At 39.4% G+C, this 25,983-nt stretch overlaps 1 protein-coding gene across 1 annotated transcript in view; it reads right to left on the bottom strand.

The window, feature by feature from the left end:
- si:dkey-112m2.1 (transmembrane protein 132C) overlaps positions 1-25,983 on the bottom strand; it is a 122,043-nt gene that overhangs the window by 46,288 nt on the left and 49,772 nt on the right. The window contains 1 exon segment of the mRNA XM_063889825.1: positions 5,805-5,948. Within this exon segment, the coding sequence (XP_063745895.1) occupies positions 5,805-5,948 (144 nt within the window).

Below are 25,983 nucleotides of genomic sequence, written 5' to 3'. Positions count from 1 at the left end.
TAGCAACCGCAGACAAATTGAATGTGGTGGCATGTTTCATGATCCTGTAGACTTTGAAGGTGAAAGATGCTCGAGGGCTCTATTTGTTTGTCTGTTTGTGTGTGTTGTTGGTGTGTCTGACAGTATATGTGTATGTACACAGACGGGACTCAGTTAGTATTTAAGAAAACATATTTGCGTATTGGATTTTCAGTGTGTGTCCTTTTCGCTGGTCTTTGAGGTGGTTGAAAGTTTTCAATTTGAGAGGATAAATCAAGTCTGTTTTAAAATAGATAAGCACAGAAATGGGCAATTTTGTTATTTTGATATTATTTTTAATCAACATAAGTATATAGCTTCCTCCCGCTCTCTCTGTGTGTTTCCTGCAGTTGCAAACAAGGAGGAAGTGTGAGTCATTTCTAAGTCATTTATTTTACAATGCTTTCATTATATACAATTTATATATGCTGCCCTTTTCCCTTCCTGATGAAATTGATGGGAAAAGTAGGACATTTATCTGGGAGAAGAATGGGTGAGGGACTCACACTCTCAAGGGTCATCAATTAAGTCTTCATATTATGGCTGAAAGCTTTGACAGTTAATCAATGCTTGACAGAAAATTAATCGGTTCCAATATATCCATATCATTTGATAATTGATCTGTCGTGTCAGTAATTTTCAGCATAAAGACCAGTTTATGCTTCTTAAGTGTCAACATTTTCTGCTCCTATTGTTCAAATAAAATAGTAAACTGAAGGCCTTAACAAAAGTCGTAATCAGTGAATTCAGAAAAAAATCCTAATCTTAATCAGTTATGAATATGAACTTCATATAGCAAATACGATTTAAAACCCATCACCGATGCGGCTTGGGAGAGTAACACATTTCTTACTTCATGTCATTATTTTCTACTCAATGCTGATCTCCCTCAGCAGTGCCCACTGCTCCCTTTTGTGTACTAAATGCCAAATTTTGTGCGAGGATTGTAGCTCTACCCATAATAGCCCTGTCATGTTTAAACAGAGCCAAAGCCCAGAAGATTTTAACTTTTCTGTCTGGGCTCGTGTTTGTGTTTACAGCTCTTGAAGTCTGCACGTCTCTATGTGCATGTGTTCATTTGAGAGGAGCAGATTGAGAAATGTCGGCCATTAGATTCAGTTTATTTTAATGAATTGTTAGATGCCATGCCTCACCTCCTGCAATTACAAATCGAACTCCCCTTCCCCACGGACAATCTAGTGATTGACACGCTGATTATTAGGCCACAGAACTGCTACTGCGAGAAGAAAACCCTCTTTCCTTTCCCTTTCTTAACTCTTCGCCTCAATCACACAGGAACTCCAAATTGTGTTAGCTTTCATTAAAAAGAAATAAAGGAGCCAGAGGCAGCTTGCGTACCTGACATGCGCTGAATCAAAAAAGAATATGCATTAGCTTGCCGTCCGGGGAGAATCAGTGAGGACACAGGGAGGACTTGGTGGTGAAGGACAGCTCTTAACGTTTAAGTATCCTAATACATCTTCATAACAGAGTGGACAGAACTGTCTGATGACCATTGGGCCACTTTGATCTGGCATCAGTCAGCTTTATTACAGCCTTGAGACCTGCACATACATGACGTATGTAGTAGCTGATTTGTGACGAGGTCTGCTTTGCTTGTGTTAAGAGGGGTAAACTAGAGTTGGTTCTTGCTCTCAATGTATTGTTAACAAGTAGAGCACTTTTTGTCCAGAGATTGTGATGAGTCATGACAGCTATTGCCTTCACTTGGGTATTGTTGAGCATTGCCTCATAACTTTGGTGAATATAACAAATTAAAATGTTATTTGCCAAACTAGCGAGGTTACACGTTTCGTCAGACTGTATTTTCCGGGCTGCCACAAAATGAATCCACGATCTATAATGGACAGTCTGTACCCTACAATCAACTATTGTATTTGTTTATACATCACATCATGCCTAATTTCCTTGGATAACATTTATTTTTATTTTTTGGGTGCTCTGCTTTTTTATCTAGGCAGCCGCATACGCTCTTCTCTTCTTGTGAACCATTGGAGAAACACACTGTCGCTCCGAATAAAACTAGATCAGCCTGACCCAATTAAACACTCATTCTTCCAAAACACCAAATGTACTTTTTTAAATCCAGATGAAGCACTCTTTAAATTAGCATCATTTAGATCCACCGCCGCACTTGTTCAAAAATGAAAAACCTGTCACTTTTAAAGCTGGTTTTCCTGTTTCTCCCAATGTTCCTTCTACAGAGCTGAAGAAGACAAGGAGTGAGAGCAAGGAAATGAGTTTCATTTTAACATAATTTCAATGCTCACGCTGAAAACATGTGTAACTGTATGGGAAATTCTGTTGATGAGACATGTACAGCACAGTTAGGACCAGGTCTGGCTCACTGTAGGATTTTTTCTTATCTCATATACTATTCTGCAAGCCTTGCTGTCTGCATACAGATGCCCTCAAATACAAAATGCTGACCACAGCATTCTGTGGAGCAGACTGGGATTGGAAAAGAGTGATTTAATTAGCATGGTGCTAACCAAATCCAAAACATTTGGAAACCTTTTGATCAGTGTAAATCAACATGCTGTTTTTACTCCTATATAGGCAATTAATTTACGGCACAGTATTGAGCTGAGGATGTATTCCATGCTGGTTGGTTGTCAAAATATTGAGTGTGGTTTCTGTGGTTTGCATAGAAAAGCCAGCAGATAGAGCTGCAGTTTCTTGCGAGGGAGAAAAATTGGGCATAAACAAGCATAAACACAACCTTATATTTAACATGTTCAACATTTTTTACATGTTCAACTTCAGTGGAGACTTTCCTTACATCATAGGGTAAATATTTGTTTTAGGAACAAAGAGAATGCAAATATAAAAAGGATATTACAGGCAGATGTTATATTATTGGTTCACACATTAAGGCACTGTCAAATGAACTGTGTTATGATTTCACATGTTTGTGTCCCCCTGGAGTTCATATCCCCTCTATTTCTACTAACACTCCATTAATGCATTTCTGTTTTCACACCTCAACTCTCAGCTGTTGGTTTCTACAGAGCCTAGAGGATGAAAATTGAACATATGACATCTAAAGTAACTGGACAAACTTTGTGCAAACCTCTGGGACATGAGTATGTTTATTATACATCCCAAAGGTGGTCATCATGCTATATAGCACATCATTACGCAGCTATACAGATACAACTCTCTCTCTCTGAGTCCACTGTCGAGTCTCACCTCTCCTTATTGGCTGCTGGGTGTTTAGTCATCCAGCCTTTTAAGAGTCCATCACCTGGCGGTCACAGTATTGACTGTAATGTCGTACTTTCTACCACAAGACCATGAGAGACCTCATCCGGTGTTTATCTTCCAGGTTGTGGCAGTGATGCCGGTTTAATGTTCAGCAAAGTGAGATTCAGTTGACATAAAGAGGAGTTTAATGTTGAGGGGCACTTGCCATTTTTTTCTTTTTTTAAACCTTGGCTTCCATCTCTACATATGTCCATAACCCCCATTAAGACTTTGGCTAATGAAGATCGTTCTGCACTTAACCTGACTAATGGGATATTTCCTACCCACAGAAAAGCAGTAGAATAAAATGAGTATGAACCTGTTACTGGTCAGAAGGAGAAGAACATCCTTGCCGATAAAAGGAAGTGAAAAAGATTGAATAAAGGCAATGACTTTCAAGGCTTTCACATTAAATTCAACATATCTTGCTTGGTTGTAACCTCCAAACTAGCTTGGATTAATTTTACACGATGTATCCATTGTTTCTATGGTAGTCCCGAAAATATCTACAAAGAATCGACAAGAGCCCTCCAGGTAGAAGCTTGACCAATAAGAGAGTTATAATAGATGATGTGGTGGGCCACTTCTAAACATTGTTTAGAAAATGAAGCACATTTCTGAAACTGCAAGGTCTAATCCCCCTAAAAATGAATTTCAAACAAAAGGCATTGTATGAGTAGACACAGCTAATTTTGTTCCTGTTTGAATATCAAAAGCAAAGACCAATAAAAGACCATCAAGCAGTGTATGTTTCCATCCAGGTGTCCTCAAAAAGCAAAGAATAATTTCTGAGCTGACTTCCAAGGCTACTTGTACTGCAAAGGTAGCACTTTCCATTGATTTGTCCACGTGCGAACGTTTTTAATATTTCAGTGAAAAAAAGAATCTGCTTCAACTGCTGCTCTCTCTATAACCACTTAACCTCACCGAAGAGAATTTCACTATTAAAGGTCAGTGTTCAGGTAATTTTCACTTTTTTGCAAAGACTACAAACAATCGTGTTCATTCACTACCTTTCTTCAGGTATTACATTTGATATGTGATCTTAAGGAACCTAAAAGCACAGGGTCTCAAACAGGTGTTGCATTATCATTTTGATACTTCAAGGTAGTCTTTTGTCGGGGGAAACAGGATTGCAGGATATAATTCTGGCTTCAACATGTATGACCTTGATTTGAGCAGTCCTGTATAATTCAATGGCCATGCTCCTCAGCGGGTCTGTGAAAGAAATGCATGTAAATGATAGATGGCTCATCTTTCATCACCGTCGTCACCTTGGCACACAGGAGGAAATAACAGTGCAGGTACAGTGTCACTTTCTGTGTGCAGCTACTTTGTCTTTCTCTAAAACCGTTTATCTATCGCGTTGAATGTCAGGAACTCCAACATATATTTATGGAAAACCCCACATGTACTGTACATTAAGTAGCAATCATCCGAGCATGAGCCTGAATTCATTGTATAAGTCTTTGGACATGAAATTATAGTTGCAGTTTTTTCTTTTATTCTTTTTGTATTCATGGGTTCACCTTGCCCCGCCAAAGCAGCAAGTTTTCAAATTCTACACATAATTGCAATAATCGATGCTTCCCTTTTTTTCCTTGGTACATTTTTTTCACACTGCATTTTCAAAGAAAACCATAGCTTTAGATTCATTTAATTCCTATCCAGCATACTTTTAATTTCATTTATTTTTTGTGACAGGCAAATTACTTAGGTGTTTAATCCTTTTTAATTTTTGGGAAAAAAAGTTGAGTAAGGTATAATGTCAGAATTGAAGACTTGCAGTACAGTCAACAGAGTTTTGAATGTCAAGAGAGTTGAACAGCAGCCTCTTATATCTGCGGGGATATCTGAATGTGGGCGGATATCTGAATGCAACAAAAGAGTTTAATACCACATCATAATAAGAACAGAAAAGAACCCTCCAGGTTATGACATACAATGAACTCATATTAAGCAGCTGTTGCACTCTGCTACAGTTTGATATAGTGCACTGAAATCCATTGTTGTGTAGAGGAAATCTGTTTTAAAAGATGAAAAATGATTAGCAGGAATGTAAATTTCTTTAGCAGATAACACATCTATATGTAAAACCACCAACATGTTTATTTAGTAAGGAAAACCTGCTATTTGCTCCTTGGTTGACACACTGAACTGGATCTTGAGATGGGATGACAACACCCAATTGGGGCCAGAGGCATAACGTAGGCAGGCCAATGGCACCCCTACTTCCAATGATCTTGCTCGCCATACACCTCTTCAAACTACACACCTGTAAAGTTTTGTAACTGCATCTTGCACGGTTTTCTATGACAGTGCCAAAGAATGAATGCTTTAGATGCTGAGTCATGTACTTTTTCATCTACACTCTTTTGCAATCACTCTCTCCTGACAGCTGCCCGAGAAATGATGAGAATAATGAAGGTGTGCTGCTGCTTTGTCGATGTTCAGCAGGGTGTTCACTTCATTTTTCATTCACGCATTGATTAACTGCGCAGAAGAGGAGACGGACATACCTTTGACTGAAACTGTTCTCCTTTCTCCGACAGTGGAGGGTGACAACCCTGTGACCTTCACTTCGGACTTCCTGGCTCACCGTCCACACAACAGGATTACTGGCTCTAGCTCCCAGGAACGCCACGCCGTCCTTCAGTTTGACCCTGAAACACACAGAAGTGCACACAGGTTAAAAGAAAAACACAAAATTGGATTTGAGCCAGAAATACACTTGGACTTTTTCATTCTCTTTCTGACAAAACAAACTGACAAAAAATGTCAAAAGATAGAAACACAATGAGGTGAGATGTAATTGACACAAGGTCATAAAACAAACACTTCAAACATTCATGGTCTGTCTCTGTCACATAGGAAAGACTTTCTTTAATTCTTTACTAATATAAAACCAGTTACCTGCAGCAAAGAAGAAGAACACTTTTTTTTAGTGCTTTTGGCAGTTGAGGATGATGAGAAAACAACAGCTTTCCTTTTCTCTTAGAATCTTGTTGACAAACGAACAAGGCAACTCATCCTTTCTGGATATCAAATTATCATTAAGGGAAAAAGTTTTCACTTCTTTTTGTAATAATCTGCTGCATTTTTAATACAAAGTCTGAACGCAACACCTCCCATGAATGTCCAGCAACATGTGCACAATCCAGGGAGTTGTGCATTTTATATGGCTAGGGCTCTTATTTTGAATTGATAATGCCACCCTCAGGCAGTCTACATTGCATTGTAAAATGAGGATTATGGGAAACCAATCTAAAAGCTAGTGGGGTCATTATTCCACAGTCTATTGCCACTTTAATATGGCAGTTATGGATAAACGTATTCCAGGCTTACATGGGACGTTAACACATGTCTCCTGGTGAAAGGTGTGTTTGATCCCAGCCATCCAACCCAACGCTGTCGTTTTGCTGACTTTGTTGCTCTTTATACCTCCTGGTTCCCGAATTACACATTTTGGGGATAAATGAAGGATAAAGCCTTTCTTTTCTTAGGTATAGCTATGAACAGTGTGTGAAAACAGCCTGCTTGCACACAACCTCAAACACACCTGGGCTTTTAAACAAGACTCCAATCTTTGCCTCTATGCCCCCTCTGCCCAACTCCTTTGTCAATCCTTTACCTTCCATTACTGGTGGTCACAGTCTGTGAGAAGCTAAACATGTGCCAAAGAACCATGACCTCCTCTTCTTTTAGTATACTGACAGGCTGCTGCCCTCCTCCTCCTCCTTCTTCTGTGACATGGAATTACCATGAAGTACATGAGTGGATTTCAGTGCCTCTTTTTTCAACATGACAAATTGCTCTTGTTCAAACCTCTGGCACGAATGCGGCAGAATATTTTATGCAAGGGAAATGAAGAAAGAGGGTTCACGATAAGCCAGATCTGAAGTAAAACACCAAAAGCAAAAAGACAGGTGATGAGAAAGTTGCATTTGTTCTCAGTGCAATTTTTTCCCTGCATCCAAATAATTGGAGACTGTCCTTGTTCTGCAACTGAGAAAGACTTGGTAGAGATGAAGGGGGGGGAAACTGAGCATTAACCAGGGGATAATGACATGACAAACCATGCAGCAGTCTTTAGAAGAGCACAGTCATTACATCTTCAGTGTTTCACTGTCTTCTTTGATCTTATCCAGGGCGCTGAGGCGGTAATAACTGGCCCTGTGTTGGTCGCTGCTTCTGACGAGCAGAGATAAAGGCTGCCGGTGTAGAAAACACAGACAATAACTAGGAGGAGACGACTGATTGCTGTCTGCCCTCGTGTTTCCCAGTCAGCACCTTAGCCACCGTGCAGTAATTACTACAAACTCACAAGCACACTAGCACTGACAGTGGACAATGATAATCAACTTATATGGACCAAGCTCTGCTGTATTGATCAAATATCAAATCCAAGTTTGAAGGCAGAAACGCTTTGTCCTATGAAGAGCAGCACCTTCTTCCTCTTTACAGATACAGCTTCTTTGCATCAGTGCTACATTTTTACAAATGTGAAGGGTGGTCAGGTTGTATACATTTATATTGGCTTTACTGGTGTTTTGTCACAGTATTTGGCAAGTAAATGACTAATGTATTAGTGAATTAATTAATTAGTTGGCTGATGAGCTGATCAATATTGTAGAATGATTTCTTTCTTTGTTTTTTATCTTTCTTTCACACATGTCTCATCCTTTCATCTCAGACTCTGATCTTTCCTCCTGCTTCACACTCGCTCTGTATCTCTCACGCACACATGACAGCTGACAAGCAAGCGCTGCTAAATTAACAAATGGCATGTTGTAAATTACATTGCTTTGGCTAATATGATTTCTGGTGAGGGAGGAGGAGAAGGAGGAGGAGGAGGAGGGGTGAGGCAATAAGGGAAAGCAATTTCCCATGCATCAGCACATGAAGCTGCCTCATTAATTCCATGAAAACCTGCATCAGTGGGATGAGTATTTACAGATGAGATGAGGTTGTCAAGAAAGACAGTTTTCATCTCTCCCCTGATTGATGCTCAGAAATGACTCCGCAGAACGGCCACTCGTACGCTGCATGAAATACCAATGTGCATTTCTATTAATGGACTTTACACAGCAGGGAAATAAATGGAAAACAAACGATTCTGAATAAAACTATGTGAGGCCATGACTCTTGTGTGCAAATAAAACATAATTTAGACACTAAATTGTTTATATGTTGAAGCTATTAATCTTAAAATAAGCAACAAAACCATTACCGACTATACAAAGATTTAAAATGGTTGGTTTAACTGAAGAGCCTGGGTGGAGGATCTGTCCGAAAACACAAGACTTTCACTTAGGAGACTGCTGTTCAAGCCCCGTGAGTCACTGCCATACTCCTTCCTCCTTATTTTCAGCCAAACCACCATATTTGAACCATAACGGAAATGTATTTTTGGGAGCAGCGGAAAGCTTTCATGACCAACTATCACATGTCAATTTCGGCCACCTTTGGGTTCCAACTTAAAAGTACTCAGTGTTATTTTATTGCATACAATACATTATGGGTTATTATAGCTTCGGCATGAATGTGTAGGCAGTAGTTTGATATTGAACCTGGTAAAATACATATTAAAATGTTCTGTTTTTTTAGGATAAAAACGTACTACACTTTACTGATGATTTTACGAAAAATAAGCTTTCTATAACTAGCACATGAATAGTAGATTCAAACATGTTCAAAACAAGCAGAGGACCAATTTGCACTGCAATGAAATGAAAGGAAATGAAAAAAACACATGCTTTTGGTAAAAGAAAATGAAAAGGTTTCGTAGACCAAAACCCATTCGAGCAGACCTTAAGATGATAATGACTGGTTATCATTTGTGAAGGACAAAATTGGACAATGATTACGTGCTTTCATTTGATAACCTGTTTCTTACTTGATGCCAACATGGGCTTTCATAACAAAAAAGGCAAATTAAAGAAAAAGGAGGAAACAGAAGGGAGAGTGCATTGTTGTTTGAGAGGTTGTGTAAAGGGCTTTGTGTAGAGCACAGGGATGAACAGAGAGCTTGGTGTTGAAGGCGTTTGAGGGGATAGTGGTTTATAGAGACCAGAGGTCGTTTAGAAGACATGTGCGTTGTGTCAATGTGGAAGAAAAAAGACAGAAGACAAACATTCAGTGGAGGTGAAGAGAGGACTTTATTGGTTAAGAGGCTAGAGTAAGAGATTTATGTCAACAATGGCATGTGTTCTGTTCTTATCCGTCCAACATCAGAGAGAGATATGTCAGTGACATCATCAGGAAGCCATTTATGAGGTTATGTCACCCACTAAAGTTCAAATAATAAAAGATCGGCTTTTGGAGAGCACAGACCCTTGCCAAGGCAAAATGCCCCAGATTGCAAAGTTATATAAGACATTTAGAGTATTAAAATAGCAGCCAACAACCTTTTACAATGTGCTGCAAAGATAATAGAGGAATGGCTACCTGAACAAATAATAAAGACAAAACTCCAACCCCCCGGTTCTAGATTTAGATGCCCAGACTCTGAAAGTGTTATGTAAAGCCTGTAACCAAATTAAACAATATGCTTGTATCAACCCCGTAAGCCAGGTATTCTGGGCAGAAGATTTTTTTCTGTAATCATGCTCGACAAAAAGAAATAAACCGAGCCTTTCCACAAACATATCCTGTAATAAATGACACGAACAGGAGGAAAATGGTCCCTGGTTTTTCAATCCAGGTGATAACGGATCATTACTCTGGCAGAGATGGAGACAAAGAGAACCCAATATCTCCACACTTAGATATACACACACAGGTCTGGGTATATATCTGATACTATGTAAACTCATTGGCAGAGAGTGGGTCGGTGGACAAAGCTAACCTTTAAAGGAGATAAATGAAAGAGAGAACATTTGCTCTGATATCGGGTCGGCAACAAAGAAAATCACCGTCGGTTCCTTCTACAGGCTCCTGCTAAGGGATGGACCAGATGGAGAAAAGCTGAGATACAAATGAGTCAGCTAATTCAAATACAGACCTGCAGCATGCTTCTAAGCAATCATTATCCAACTCCAATGAAATGTTTGAAAGAAAAAAAAAAACACATCACAAATTGGTCAGCTGGTACTTGGATAAATCTAAAACACACCCTCACTCATGGTTGGGCATATTTTCCTAACTATTTTCAAAAAGGTATTTACGCTAAATTCAATTTAGCTCTCAGCAGGTGAAATTGGCCAAATCACATTGAGCTTGTTTATTTGGCCTGTGTCCTTAAATGCTCAAACACCTGCAGCTAAATCCAGTTATAAAATAAATGCACAAGCTGTTGGACATTGAGCCCCGGCTTCCTTTATTTCCCTCCCTCCCTCTCTATCTCTCTTGCTCAGAAACAACATAATCCCCCTCACCTCTGGGTAAAATGAGATTAGATAGTAGCCAATGAAAGGTGAACCAGGCTGGGAGCCGGTTCAATAAATGAGTAGGGTGAAACAGGGCAACAAAGTCAATTAGCTAAGGAATAGTTGTCGGTGGCGTGTTTTTAGAGGTGAGCGGACTCAGGCAGATGCAGAGATAAAGAGCGAGCTAATTCAATTAATGAGTTTGATGCTGTTCCTCCCATTATCAGAGCTAGTTAAAAGTGCTGGTGCGTGGCAGCGCTGCAAACTGAGTACAAGATTACACTATCAGATAAAGAGAGGGTTCTCCAGACAAAGCTCATCTCCACCCATGCGTTGTACGCCGTCCCTCTCTCTGTCTCACTCTTTTGTCTCACTTTCAGCATGTCTCTTATCCTATCTCCCACAGTCTGTCTCTATCCAGTCCCTCTGAAACACTCCCTCACTGTATCTACACACCCAAGCCTTCCTCTTATATACTTCACCAGAGCTCCCAGCTCTACACTATAGCTTCTTTTGTGGGACTTTAAAGGCAACCAGAGCCAAGTCACTCTAATTCACTTTATTCAATCAAGTCTTTTTAGTCAGTAAAGCTTTATGCACTAATTTGATGGTCTAAAGACACAAACAACTTGCCTAAACAAAGTTAGTCGAAGCCACCGGCATTGTGATAAAATGTTGAAAACTTCTGACTTGACAGCTTTTGGCTGGACTTGCCTTTGATTAGAAGTTTATGGCAGTACTTTAAGACTCTGTTCATGGTGTCGGTCTAATATCTCAAAACTGATCGATTGTTTGCTTTGACTTTTGGACACATATTCATGGTCCCCAGAGGATAAAGCCTACAGACTTTGGTGATACTCTGACTTCCCCTCTAGCGTCGCCCACAGGTTGACATTGGTAGTTCACAGTAAAAAAATCTATGTTTAAAAGATCATCCTGTGCAGACATTTTTAACTTGGTGACTCCCCTGACTTTTTAACTTGCTTCATGATAAGGGCAAATGTTCATTTTGTACACACAGTTCTTGATGGTTTTATTAAAAATGAGCAGTACGTCCTGACTGAGCTAGTAGCGGGCTGTAGACTTTTAGTTTGACTTTTTAGTATTAAAGCTCTTCTTTCTGTGTGCTCATTTTAATCCTCACTAGACTTAAAAATGAATCAATAAATGAAACTTTTAACCTTCAGAACAAGCTGAAAATACAGAGGCTGGACACACCATGTACATCAATACTGTTAGATCACGGTGCAATTCAATATAATAACCTTCCAAAGAACACGTCCTTTATCTGTGATACTTTTCTAAACCTGTATTTTATAAACCTGGAATAAAAATTATCCCCCTTTCATATATAATAAATGCACTTTAAAAAAGAAATGGAAGATTGAAGGAGCATTTTGCAATATTTTTCAAGCAGGTTATCATCCCCTAACCTTCAAACATATACCCTCTAATTTCCTCAGGACGTTGCTAAAAAAAAAGGGATGTTGCCTTGCATGAGGCTTACCCGGTCCTTCACTTTACCCTTGTGAAATGTCAATTTCACTACTCGCTGCAATTGACTGCCTACTCATCTCACCATTCTTTACAGATCAATATCTGTGTGATCTGAGCCAGTCAGTGAATGGGTGTTCTTTGAGGGTATTGGAGCTGTGAGAGGTTAGAAGCTACCCATTTATCAAGGGACAAAGATGATCAAAGGAAGTACTACTTAAAGTGCCTCTTAGTCATTTCAACCTCCATTTGATTGTATTGAGTGCTACTTAATTGAGGAGATGCTGACTGTCACCAAACACACGTTAAAATGAGGTGGCTACGTAAGGAAATGTATAACCACAGACTATTTGCTTTTCACTTGAATAGGAGAGTAGTTGATTGCCTTCAGCCAACCCCTCTTCTCATCCATGTCTGAAGAAAAAGAAAACACCTTGCATATATTTTTTCAGCATATTTTTCGCAGTATTACTTTTAATTAAAAGGAAAAGCAGCCAGATGACTGACATATGGAGCTTCGACCTGAGGTCTAGGAACAAACTCTTGCCTTTAAAAAAAAGAAGAAATAGCTGTCAGAGGAGCGCAGCTGACTTCAAATGAGAAGGAGTTCAAAATGTGAGCTGGCCGTAGCCTTATGACATGAACGAATCCATGACAGATCAAGAGCAATCATGTGGGCAGTAGCACTGATAAATGAATTGGAGTGGAATTCAGAGAAGCCCCTGAGATTTTCTAAGAAAAAGGACATTTCATTTGAAAAGCCTGATAAGGTTTCATATACCTAAAATACATCTTAGTGGTGAGGGAACCTTTTTTTCTTGCTGTCGATAATAATCACATGGATCCCATCATACCGGTGTTAAACTGAGGTGTCAGTGTAATCTACGGTCACGATGACGAGCCTTAAGAGTGTTTTTCACATCTTCAAATGAAAACATCTGTGTTTCAACCTAACAATGAACAAAATAGATATTGCTGTGACCGAGGAAATGGAAAAAAAGATAATCATTCCTTGCAATGGTTGAAACAACAAATGACTACTTCAGTCGAGAAGTGCCATGCTATATTGAGGCTTTCACATTAAAAAGGATCCAATTAATCTTACTTGAACTACACATTATTGAACATTAGAAAATAAAGGCTAATGAAATACTTTAAACATAATTGTGTACACAAAGAGTGCTATGATAAAAACAACCTGATGAGATAGAATTAATGTAGAGCCCATTTTTGAATTATACATGGCCGCTGTTTCGGAGACGATTGCAACCCTAAGTTATCATAGAGCGGGAGCAAGATGTAATTAAGGCAGTATTTACTTGAAGCAGAGGAGGATAATGAACAAAGGAAATGGAATTGTAGCTCATAAAAGTAACATTTATCAAAGCCAATAGCTGAGAGCAGTGAATGGATTTCCTTTTATTTAATCTGCCCCGAGCTCTCGTTATCTCCTTATGTCACACTGTTTTTAAGCTTATTTCCGAAACTGTAAGAAGTAAAAAGTGGCAACAAATAATACATGATATTCTGAATAAAGAAACAGGTTGGATGTGGGTGTGTGTGTCTGTCTGTGTGTGTAGTGACTGTGTACAAAGCAGGCCAATGGGATGATGACACTTAGGGGTGTGACAGCGCAACACCCACTGTGGCCAAGAGCAAGTCACCTCCAGTGAATCACATCCTGGCTTTTCGTCACGACGCAAGTCTCAAAATATAAAACTTAAGAACATCCCCATCTGGTGCCCTGCATGCAGTATTTCTGACCCTCATTTTAGACGCTGGATTTGTAATGAAAGCCCTGGATTTAAGATGAACACAAATATAAAATATGTCTCACGTTGGTTCTCCTCTTCTATTTTTCCAAACTGCAGAAATTTATGCCAAGCAGTGTTCTATAAACTTTAAAGGAATGTATTCGCTTTAACGCTGGATTTCAGGAACTCTCTACTACTGGAGCTGTAAATTAGGTGAGGAAATGAGGTCATGTTCTAGCAGACAGAGGTTTGATCCCTATGGCTGCCATTTGACTGGGAGCCCAGGCAGATCAACAGGGGACAGGGCAAACACATACAGACTCTGCTTTCAGTAAAACCTATTTGACATAGGGTTGCATGCTGGGGATAAAAATTAGACCGCATAGGATTCGTCGGGATAGACGGATGATCCAGGACTGATCCAATATTTGGATGGATGCAGAAGGAGGCCAAGCAGTATAATCTCAGGATGTAGTGGACAGATTATGGCAAATTTGTAAACCTGATGTAGGAAGGGTTACACAGATTAACACTGCGACTGGGCACATGCAATAATCATCGTGATGAACAGGATCAAGTGTAAAGCTGCATTGATTTGACAATAAAGTGTTGCTTAAAGTGTAAAGTATGTCCTCAGGCTGTTTCCCTTTTTTATGCACGTTGGAAGTTAGTGAGGTTGTGCCAGAAACCCAGACTTTGCTTCCACATAACGTAGTAATATGCTGAAGAGTCAAGTCAATTTCATTTATATAGCCGAAAATCTGTAGTTACAATCTGTGCAGTGATACGGAAAAGGAAACCTATCAGGGAAAGCAATACAGAAGGGATGGGGTTGAAGGCGATAGTTTCATATCAAATGTGAGAGTATGGTAGATATATTAATAGTCAGTCGGCTGAATCCATCATTTGGTCCGTACTGATATATTTCTACATTTACTGGATGGATTGCCATACAATTTAGATCAGCTTTTCCTACTTCCCAGAGGATGAATCTTTTGTGATCCTCTTTATTTACAAACTGTAGCACCACCATGTAGTTGACAAGCAACTGTCGCACATACTGCAAAGAAACATTCTATGGATATTTAAGATTGCGTTTTATCCTTTGGTGATCCTTTCAGTTTTTCCTCTAGTCCGTCAGCACGTCACACGTGGATTGACACATTTCTCGGTTTATGCTTCACCAACGGTCTGCAAATGACAGCCCTGCAGAGAGGGCGGTAATTTCATCACACATGAACAAATTGTATATTTTTGAGATAAAGACGCACCAGTATCTATCAGAATGATGCAAATGAACGTCCTCTCGATGTCCATATCATTGACATTATGAATGAATGAGATACTTTGAATCTAATTCCGCTGATAGTCGAGTTACTTTTTTTACTAAAAGGTTTTGTTGGAAATGACTTTGTGACTGAGCGTATACATTACTGTCAGAAAACAGCTTTCACAGAGCACACATCACGGAAAGAAAGAACAAAAACTCATAATTGCCATACGTATGCAAATTGCATCAATCTGAAGCCATTACTGAAACAATTAATCTTTGGCAATCACTAAAACATTTTAATAATGATCGTTACAAATGGTTGACTATTCATTATACCCTCTAATTAGATCATAAATTGTATGAATACACTGTTGTGGGAGGTTTTGAAGGATGTGACACACCAGGGACAAACACAAAAGCCAGCTAGGACTGATGAAGTGTGCCGCATTAATACCATCGGGAGCTAGGGTTGCTGAGAAGGGACTAAATGCCCCGTCTCTCCTGACTTCATCTATGACCGATTTATTGACTGACTGACTGACTGGCGGGTTGAACCAGAGAATGTGTGGTCAGGTGATGCAGGTGATCAGTATCAGGGGTCAAATGTTACAGTACGGCATTAAACTGTCCTCACGTTAGGGGACTATCAATATCCCTGAAGTAATTGATTAAATTCATCTGCTGGCGTGAGTGAGCGTAGTGAGCCATGGCAGACACATTTTTGATCTAGATGTCATCTGTTTGTTGTGTTGAAGCCGTGGGAAGGCAGTACAGTAAGTGCCGGAGTGGCGATGTGACAAGAAAGATGTCAGCCATCACGCCAGCCCAACATTTCAGAAAATGTCCGTTGGAAAGCTGTCACAATGGTGCCACGAAATGTTTGCAAACTGTGAGAAATGTGGCTTTTTACTGCGAAAACCCAAACTCTCAAAATAAAATAAATTCCATCTTGGTTTCCTTCGCTCGTCTCAAGGTTATGTTCACATACAGTACATTATCAGCCATCCACTGGGGACAAAATAAAGCATCCGTCTGAAATGTTTGCACACTTTACACATGGTATTCTGTCATGAGAAGATTATTGGAAAATGCTGAACTGACATCGCGGAATAAATCAATTCAGTCCTGATCTGTAAAAGCTGGCTTGTCAAGCAGTACATTAGCTCCACTTGCACTTCATTATGTGCACCAGTGGGCACCATCAGCAGCAGGCTACGCTACATACATGAGACAGGGAACAGACCCTATATAGTCATCTATGGGGGTTTAAAATGTATGTTTGTGTGCCTGTGCATGTCTGTGAAAGCAAAGTAGGAATGTGAAAGGTGTGATGATGACAGAGAGAAAAAGACATAATCACAAAGAAGATAGAGGAATGATTTAGGGGTAGAATAATTGGCTTTGATGTCTGCTTGGATTGGAAAACAACAGATAATCTCTGCAGGCTGCTGTGCTCTTATTTCGTAACAAAAGGATACCACAAAAGTAAAAAGAAAGTGTTTGAGGTTTTGTTTTGGAGTAAAATGCCACCCCGCTGCTCTCCTCACAGACAATCTTAAAAATCAGATGGGAATTTACAGATACACATATTTTAATTTGATTTCCTTTGTGCTTTGCAAAATAGAGCTTTGTTATCCACAGCTTGAAAATAAATATGCTTTTCAAAGGTCTTGTTTCTTGCTTTTCTAGACTCTCTTTGCCTCATCATCTTGTCCTCTCTTATTTTTCTCCCAGTTTCCATTCCAGGGAAAAGATAACAATTGTGAGACTAACAAATCCATTAAAAACCTTTTATTATCCCTATCTGTAAAAAGTTAATAATGGAGCAAGACCATAGCTTATTCAAACTGCATGGCACATATTTGTGTCAACACAGGTTTCGCATGTAGCTTGAAGCATGTCCAAAGTATGGGAGTCAGAGCCATGCTTGGTTTCAAATCCAACATACTGTGGACATACTGATATACAAAAAAAAAATACCGGCATGAAAGTATCATCATTCACTTCTGTGTCTTCCATGCAACCTCTTGCAGCTGTTGTGTTAAAAGCTGCAAATAAAGGTGCACAGAAAAAGAAATGTCTCGGCTAAAAATCTGACCCCACTGCGTAGCAGATGTTGAACTGTGATAAAGTAAATACAAGAACATCTTTTCACTGTCAACAACCTCAAGACATCTTTATCCTTACAAAATGGTTTCATCACGCTTGTTCATGGAGTGCATTTCAGAATTTCCCTTATTTTGCACTTACTGAAGAAGCATCCATTACATCACCAAGAAGCAGGCAGGGGGAAATTAAGTTATATTTCATGGCTTATACTGTATGCTACCTGTCTGTGGACTTAAGGGCAGTCTCATAAACACAGCAAAACAAATACTGTCAGTGTATATCTAACTTTTCTTCCAATAAAAACCCTTTTGCAGCTTTATTTAACATTTCAGTGTTTTTTTTCAGTGCCAGGGAACACATATTGGCTCATAAAGTGGCTATTTATAAAGTGTCACTTCTTGCTTGTTGCTGTCGTCGTGCCAAAACCTTACAAACATAGCAAGCATTCTTGCATTGTGTGTATTTAGCAGCTCACAACTTTTTTTAACAAGCGGAGAATGTGCCCAGCAACACTTCAATGTCAACACAGTCTTTCAACATATATGTTTTCCTTCACAGAGATTTCTTTTCACAGATATTAAACATTGGATTCATGTAAAAAAAATCTTGGTTTTCTTTGTTTCTGGAGCCATGCAAGTTCTGCACTATTTGCATAAGGTCAAAAACATTTAAGCCATCCTTTTTCTATGGCTGCGAATGAGAGAGTCCTGAAGCTTCCCTTTGGAAAATAAACCACAGTGTGTATTCACAATGCCATTAGGTCCTCACCCTGACTGAGAGATAACTATCTGTAGATAATGGTGAATGCACTGCACTTATATAGTGGTTCTATACCTTTGCCACACGCACCATAGTACTGAGTACCAGTGCCGCAATTAATGGCCGGACTGCTCTACCCACGTGACATAAATAAATACAACCGCCAATAAACTATGTATTGACAGGGTGTAAATCACACAGTGTGCGATTGCACCATTGCAATCAACTAGTCTTTCAAGCTTAACGGCCTGTCATTTTCATCAGAAACGACCCATATTTCTGATGTGACAGCCCTATCGGTGGAAAAATAAAAAAAGCAAAGAAATATCTCCCAATCTGCTGTCCTATATGGAAAATGTTCAGTTAGGTTTGGAAATTAAGCTCTTCTGTCAAGGAGAGATTTGGATATCCCAGTGGCTTAAGGGTTAAGTAGCAGACCATAAATCGCTAATCCCCTTCAAGGCATGCTTCCGTTTTGTATTTTGTATTACCAGACCCCCTTTTTGTAGATATTTTCACTACAGCAGTTATTAGTAGCCCCACAACAAAACGTCCCTTGTCAAAAAATTTATAATATACTGTATGACCAATGCTTTTGTATTTCTGTTGGAAATGTATTTTATTGAACCAGTAAGCAGCCTATGTTACTGTATGATGAACATGGCTCACGAATACTTGCACCATAAGTGCACCACTTTTCATTCCCCTTGCAGAAGTCTTAGCTTCTCCTCAGTGCGCTGCAGCAGTAACCCGGTCCCGGGGGAATTGGTGGCTCCCGGTTTTTAAACAGGGATGACCAACTCACTTCTCTCCTGTAGGTTGGTAGTGCTTATCAGCCAGCACCATGTCCTGAGCAACGCTTCCACTTCACAAGGCCACCAACACCTCGCCTGCCACTGGATGTTTACACTGATCCCTTCATAGAGGAGTCTCTTGGGCCGCTCTCTCTGTTTGTGTGTGTGTTTAGTGTGTGTGCACAAAAAAACTCCCTTGGGCCACAACACAGCTTGTCTGCTTTGAGCCTCGTGGAGTGACAATGGCAGGTCTGTTCCTGCAGACCAATGTCATACATGGCGTGCCAGGGGACGCGCCATGAAAGAGTGGATGAGGACAAGTGTTCATTCAGTCCTAAACCACCTTGAAGTGTGCAAAGAAATATAAATCCATACATTTTATATAAAGGGCTGTATACTTTCATTAACTTATGTTACACACAAAATACACCACCATTTTCTATGCAATATTCTTAAGTAGATTATGCAAGACTTGCATAAAGCTATGAAATATGTCAATGAAAATAGACTATAAGTAGGGCATACATTAGGTCTCATTACACATGTCTGTAGCTACATTTCAAATGAATGTTGTTTTTAAGGTTTGGGGAAATCCAAACAAACTCAGCTGCATTTGCCTGTTTGTTGCTGTTGCTTGAGGCTATTCAGGCCTTATCGTGCTTTGCCCATGTTCCCCGCAGTAACTGTGTTTACATTCTTTCGTTAACTTTTGCTTAAAGATTAACAGTGGGCTAGACAGATAATTAAACAGGAGCTACATCCAGGTAACTTGTAATGTTCACACTCATTATCTCATTACAGGAAAAGGAGACTACCTTTGTGTAAGCTAATTCATCAGAGAAAAGGCTTACACCTCTGATGATCCAGTAGATGTTTCTAACTGTTGCTAAAAAAGAGAACACAACTGAGTCTCACTGCTGTCGATTCAGGATGAATGAGCAATAGGGCAGTGCGAACAAGAAATGGAGCCTTAATGTCCGATATATATAGAGTTTTTCATTGCCACAGACCAACTCCACTGAAGCTGAAAAGTGCATAATGCAGTTATTGTGTATTTCACAAGCAACGTAGCAAATATATAAATACATGATTCAAAAGAGGATTCATTATTAATGTGAGGTCATCCTAAGCATCATCCACAACTGAGCAGTCTTTCAGTGCAGCCAATATTAAAAGCATTTAAATGTTTCACAAAAGATGTGCCATTTTTTCGCTGAAGGCCAAATTAATGATTAGTCATCCAGCAAAAAGCAAGACACACAACCCTGGTAATTGAGGCTGCTTCCTGTAGCTCATTTCACCCCACGTCACTTTAAGGTCTTGACACTAAATAGCAGGAAGTGGTCGAGACATTTTCTACTCTGGCATATTAATTAGCAAGATCCTCAGAAGACAGAAAAGATCAAAATACAAAACAAATATATACTTTCAAAAGTGTGCCATATGTATTAGTTTAGTTGTATGTCTTGTGTACTCACATCTGCAGAATTCTTCATGTTTTTTTTAGTTCATATATTAAACCTTAAAACTGATTTTACAATTGTTGAGACCTACAAAAATATCTCAGACACTTTTACCACAGCATGTTTTGCTTATTTATGATGCAGGTTGTGAAGAAGAGAAAAGGAAGTGTAAAAACCCCATGCAGCTACTAAAGCAGGAGCAGCTGGAATGGCAGGGAAAGAGTTTTGATGTTTGTGTGAGTGCGTGTTTTTGTGTCAGCTTGTGTGTCAGTAAAGAGAGACAAAGAGAATCAGAGAGAGTCCTTTGGGCCATAACACAGTGTGTCTGTACTGAGAAAAAAGTGGAGTGACACTGCCAGATCTCCTGCAGTCACCAGTGGGCCAGAGCATGGCCAACTTCAGAGTGAACAGGGTGAACCAGTCATCCAGGACTTTGAGCTTACATAAGCATTTGAACAACAGTGGGGCATGTACATCTGCAAACTGCAGGTTTGTGCTGCAGCATTTGAACCCCCGACACACAGTGCGTGGAGGCTGAAAAACTGCTTTACGAAACAAAGGGAGGATCCCTCCAGAGGGAAGGCCCCATTTTCTGTTGTATTAGATTTGACAATGAGGATATATAAACATGTTGTCTTTCATAGAGGGAGTTTACGCACTCAAAGTTTATTTTCTTGTGGAGAGGAGAAGTAATCTGAGTAAAGCATCAATGTCCCACAATTGTTGAGTTTTTTCCTTCATGCTCCAATCTTGTACTCGTCATCTTCAAGACTGAAATTCAGCCTGGGACTTTGATATGGAGAGGTTTACCTGATCAATCTTTAGCATTTTTACCTTCTTTCTTTCATTCGAGCCTAACTAACTTCCTGCCTTGATCAACTTTTCCTTCCTTTCTTCCTTGTTCTGTCCCTTTATTAATTTCTTGCCTTCTTTACTTTCCTAACCCCTTTTTCTCTGTAGTATTAGGAGAATCTGATGATGCTAAAAACTTCAAAAAACTTTACGATGTCCCCTTGATATTATTACATGAATGAAAGGTTGTCTTAAAGGAGGTTTGATCCTCTTCCTGAAAGGAAAGTTACATTATCTACAAGGTGTGTCCTATATTTATATCAAACCACTGGAACATAAAACAAGGATTAATCCAAATTCACAGGACACCGGAGTGAATGTTATAAAACTGAAATTTATTTTAATTAAGCTCCGACCCTAATCTTATCTAATATCTTTTAACACAGGGGATAGCTGCATCACCTTCTGCGCCTTGTTAATGAGTATTCCAGTCTGTACTGAAGTTATATTCTGTAACTTCAAAAGATCTTGAGCCTTAAAAAGTTTTTTCACCTTGGGTGTTTCAAATCCATTTCCTCAGTGTTTTTACCTGCAGGATCCATTTGTTAAATTCACCAATTTTTGCAGTAGCATTTTCGGAGCGCTTTAGGACAATTGAAGCAATGTTTTCATGTTGTTTTGTTAGAAATAGGACACTCATGGGAAAGCAGGTTGGTTGATTGGATACTCACAAACCCGCAGATTCTTGAAATTGCAGTGGTTGAAACACATTGAAGGGAAAAGGATGACTGCAATAGCGACAACTAATAATATTCCATTTAGATCTATTCTCAGGGTTACACACAAAGGATTTTGGCAAAAAACGTTGAGTTACTCTACCAGGTATTCAACTTTTTCAACCAGTGTCGTAATCATAGATACATGAAGAAAAAACCTGCTGTTCTTAGTTGTTTTCCAGGCTTATGTGACTTCAGTAGAATGATGAGAAGGACGCCCATTTTCGAGTCACTGATTCACATTTAAAAAGGCAGCTACACAGCTGAGTCATTAAGTTGAATTGCAGTGAAAAGAGAAACTCTGTGTCACTTTACAAAGATGGCAGGTGTTGACATCAGTCACAAAGAGGCCAGGCAATTCAAGTTTTTAAAATTACATCTCATAAATCTGAGTCACAATGTCCCAGATTTCAGACTACTTTGGGTCAGTTCAGCACCAGAAATAGAAGACGTGGTAAAACACTGTGGTAAACTCAAGTTCACCCGGTCAGATAATCAACATATTTCTGTTTGGATATCTTTATCTCCGGAGGTTTTTCTCATGCTGCTCTTACCGTATTTTATAGATGTTATTTAATGTTTCTGTAAGCTAATAATAATGTTGTAGATGCATTTTCACAAAAACAAAGAGCTAACTACTGAGGGTCAGTTAACCAACATTTGCTTTTTTCTTCACCTGGCATCGTTTTTGTCTTCAGTCCCTCTTTTCTTTTGATAGAAAGAGATCTTACAGATCATACAAAAAGTACCACATGTGTAGACATTATGTTAACATACAAATAGTCACTTGCATCTTTCTGCTAACCAGCGTACACACACACATGCAAACCTCTGAGCAGATCGAGGCTAATCCACCCACAGTGGTGATAGCACCACAGGATGATGAAGGCTTGGATCCAAAGTACCAGCTTATATCTGGAGATCAATGGCCGACCTCCCAACCAGCCACAGAAAGACTGACCAACACTTCACAGCTTTAAGCCAAGCCAAAGGCTCTGCTCCAAGCTGCATGCTGAATATTATATCAGACTAATGATTCTACCCAGAAGCCCAGAAACTGTCAGCTCACTTCGTTTTCCCGCTGTTAGTCTCTGTAGGTCTTTGTTTTGTTGTTCTCACTGCCTCGAAGTCTGTTTTTCTGCCTGTGTCTATGAAGGGAATGCAACTTGTTCTGGGAATAAATGATGGACGGATAAAAGAGCAAATCATTTTGGGGGAGCTCAAGGTGAATTTCAACATTCTGCAAAATAACTATAATTTCAAAAGACGAGAAATTGCTTTAAAATGTATGAAGTGAAAAACGAGACTGCCACTTGTAGAAACTATGTGTTTCCTTCTGGCCTCAAGCTGCTTTAAAGCCCTTTGGCCAAAGGCGTTGCTCTCGGTCAGCCGAGCATAAACTACACAAACAGTCTCCCAGTCTCAGAGAAATCCAGATAAAATCAAACACAACCGTTTAAGTAAAAAAATGTGTTCAGTTGGAAATGCATGTTCAAAACCAACTGTTTTTACATGCGTTGCTATTATGATTAATTCAACACACTCTGCCTGTGTGATTATCTGTAAGCTGTAATTATGAATATATTATCCATAATGCATAGAAAAGGGGATTTGAACTGTATAAGTTCACGGGGTGTGTGGTCTTTAACAGAAGCGTTTTTGAATTCACACACTGAAATTAAAACCATGTGTGCAAGAGGACACTGTGGATTTCTGTGAAACTATAAAGTTAACTCATTTGCTATTGTTAGCATGCTAACACAGAGCTCAGGCTTAGGATCTAACTTGTTCTAACTTATCTAGTATGGAAGCATCTTAGAATGGTTTTGACTTTCAGACAAATCCTTTTGGCAGGCCAGCATGGTGTTATAAGAGTAGCTGTGCTCTTTTGGGGGACTTCCTAGTGTGTAACGAGTATGTGATGGAGTCATTGAGTGACAGTGGATGTGCTGCACTCAACCAAGGAGGTGTTGGCTGAGGAGCAGCAGGGAGCAGAGAAGGACGTGTTTGAATTGCAGTATATGTACAGTGTAGGGATCAGTATGCCTCTGAACAAATAATGGATCTCTGTAAGACCCGAGTAAAGCTCTGACCCTGTCTAAACAATATAAGTGTATTTTATAAGAGATGACACGAGCCCATCAGTAAACCAATCAAATGCAATTAAATGGAGACACATCTCACAAAGGTGATGATGGAGAGGATGTATATACATCTGCTCAAACGTTTACAATGTAACAAAAAACAGTTACTATGAATTTTCTATGTTTAAAAGCTCAATGAAAATACAAAATGGCATTCCCTCATCTGTGCAAATACATTTCAAACTGACTTTAGTTGATTTGGAGGGATAAATGATAAATGGAAACACCTTGACCTTATAAGTTCCGATTTAACGAACATCTAGTACACATTACTGATCAGCTGTGTTGACTCTTGTTGTTGGATGACCCTTGCTGCATTAATTACAGTACATCATTGTTTAACTTTGTCAACGTCTTGAAAGAAGGCCAATATTATGCTAAATTTAAACCAATTCATGAAGAATTCACCATTCTCGTCTTGTAGATGACGATTGTGATGAAAACTTCTGGAGCAATGGAGACGAATCTCAGAGAGACACGGGGAGAGCTGGAACTTTGATGGCAAACATTGAAGGTTTATTATGAAGTTAACGGCCGGAGAATTGACAACACATTTTCAGCAGCCACGAGTTGACAGAGCGGTTGCCCGACAAATTACAATACGAGGTTCAATACTAGTTCAGAATGGACAATCAACATTCTTCAGTCGCCAGACCAAACAAATATGGATTCTTAATCTAACTAAAGCAGATTGGAAAAGAATGTACGTCAAGGAACCTACGTTCCAGATAAGAAGGGGTTCTAGATGTCCCTAAACAATAAATTATCTCATGTCAGCTTGTGCTCGTTCAGAAACTGGCATCAACAGAGCACCCAAGCTGCCCCTCCTTAAGGGAGATTACAGCAACCCAAAAGCCAAAGAACTATGCCATGGGAAAAGAGACAGAAGAAGTAGAACATTATGAACTGTGTCAAAGGTTAAACACCTGAGCAAAATATTCCCTAACAAAGATAATTTAGTGTATTTAAATGGTTTCTAGTTAGGGAACTCCTCTTCTACTCTGTTTTATGGCGGATTGCAGCCATGCGTAAGGCCTAGCTTGCCTATGTTGCCAAAATGACACTCTTCCTCAGTCTCGTTTATCTCCAACAACAGTTGATGGACTCTTTTGTTTCATCAATAAGTTTGCATAAGTTAATTGTGTTGATGATTTTCACTTTAAAAAGATATTCAAGAAGGCTACAGAATTGCCTATTTTGAAAAGCAAAAGGAGAAACTAGAATAGTCTTGGGAAGAAAATAACCCCTCAAGAAACAGGCACAGACGTAACCAGATTGAACAGATAACACCAGGCCAACTGCACAAACAGATCCTCGCTAATTTGGAGACACAACTCCTTGGATTTCTTTCAACCAAAGCGAGGAATCGATTGTAGTTTAAACGGCTAGTGGATTTGATGTCATCTGGGATGCTGTCTGCCTTTTAAATCAGTAGTCACTGAAATGTTCCCCACTGGTTTCCACAGAGATCATGTTCAATGGTTTAAATGAGACATTTTGTGAATGAGGCCAAAGGCTGTGGCACAGTTCACACGAGGAGAATCTTTACTTAAGCACATTTCTACCCCTATGGGCAAACAACTAATCTGTTTACTTTGAGTTAACGATCGTCAGACTGCTTGCATCCCTTCATTTTTTTACTCTTCTTCCTTCTTTATCGTTTCTTCGACTGATTCAATCTTTGTGAATCTCTGTAACCCATCTCTGTGTGAAACAATTTCTTATATAGCTGAAACGAGTTGGAGCATTTTGTCTGTCTTGGCGGATGACTGTCAGTTTCTCAAACAGTCTACCAATGTTTGACACCCTCAGCATTGCATCATTCCTCTCACTCTCTTTATTTCTTCGCCTCAAGTCCACATTAAACTATGCATGAATTTGAGTTTGTGTTATAGCTGTCAAGTCTGCGGGATCAACCTAATCAAAGTAAATCCTTATGAGAAAAATGCAGGATAAACCAGTGATTAGAAGGC

Source organism: Eleginops maclovinus, chromosome 8, assembly GCF_036324505.1.
Source record: "Eleginops maclovinus isolate JMC-PN-2008 ecotype Puerto Natales chromosome 8, JC_Emac_rtc_rv5, whole genome shotgun sequence".
NCBI lineage: Eukaryota > Metazoa > Chordata > Actinopteri > Perciformes > Eleginopidae > Eleginops > Eleginops maclovinus.
The sequence above is the reverse complement of the archived record's forward strand: the minus strand, read 5'-3'. Positions and strand labels throughout refer to the sequence as shown.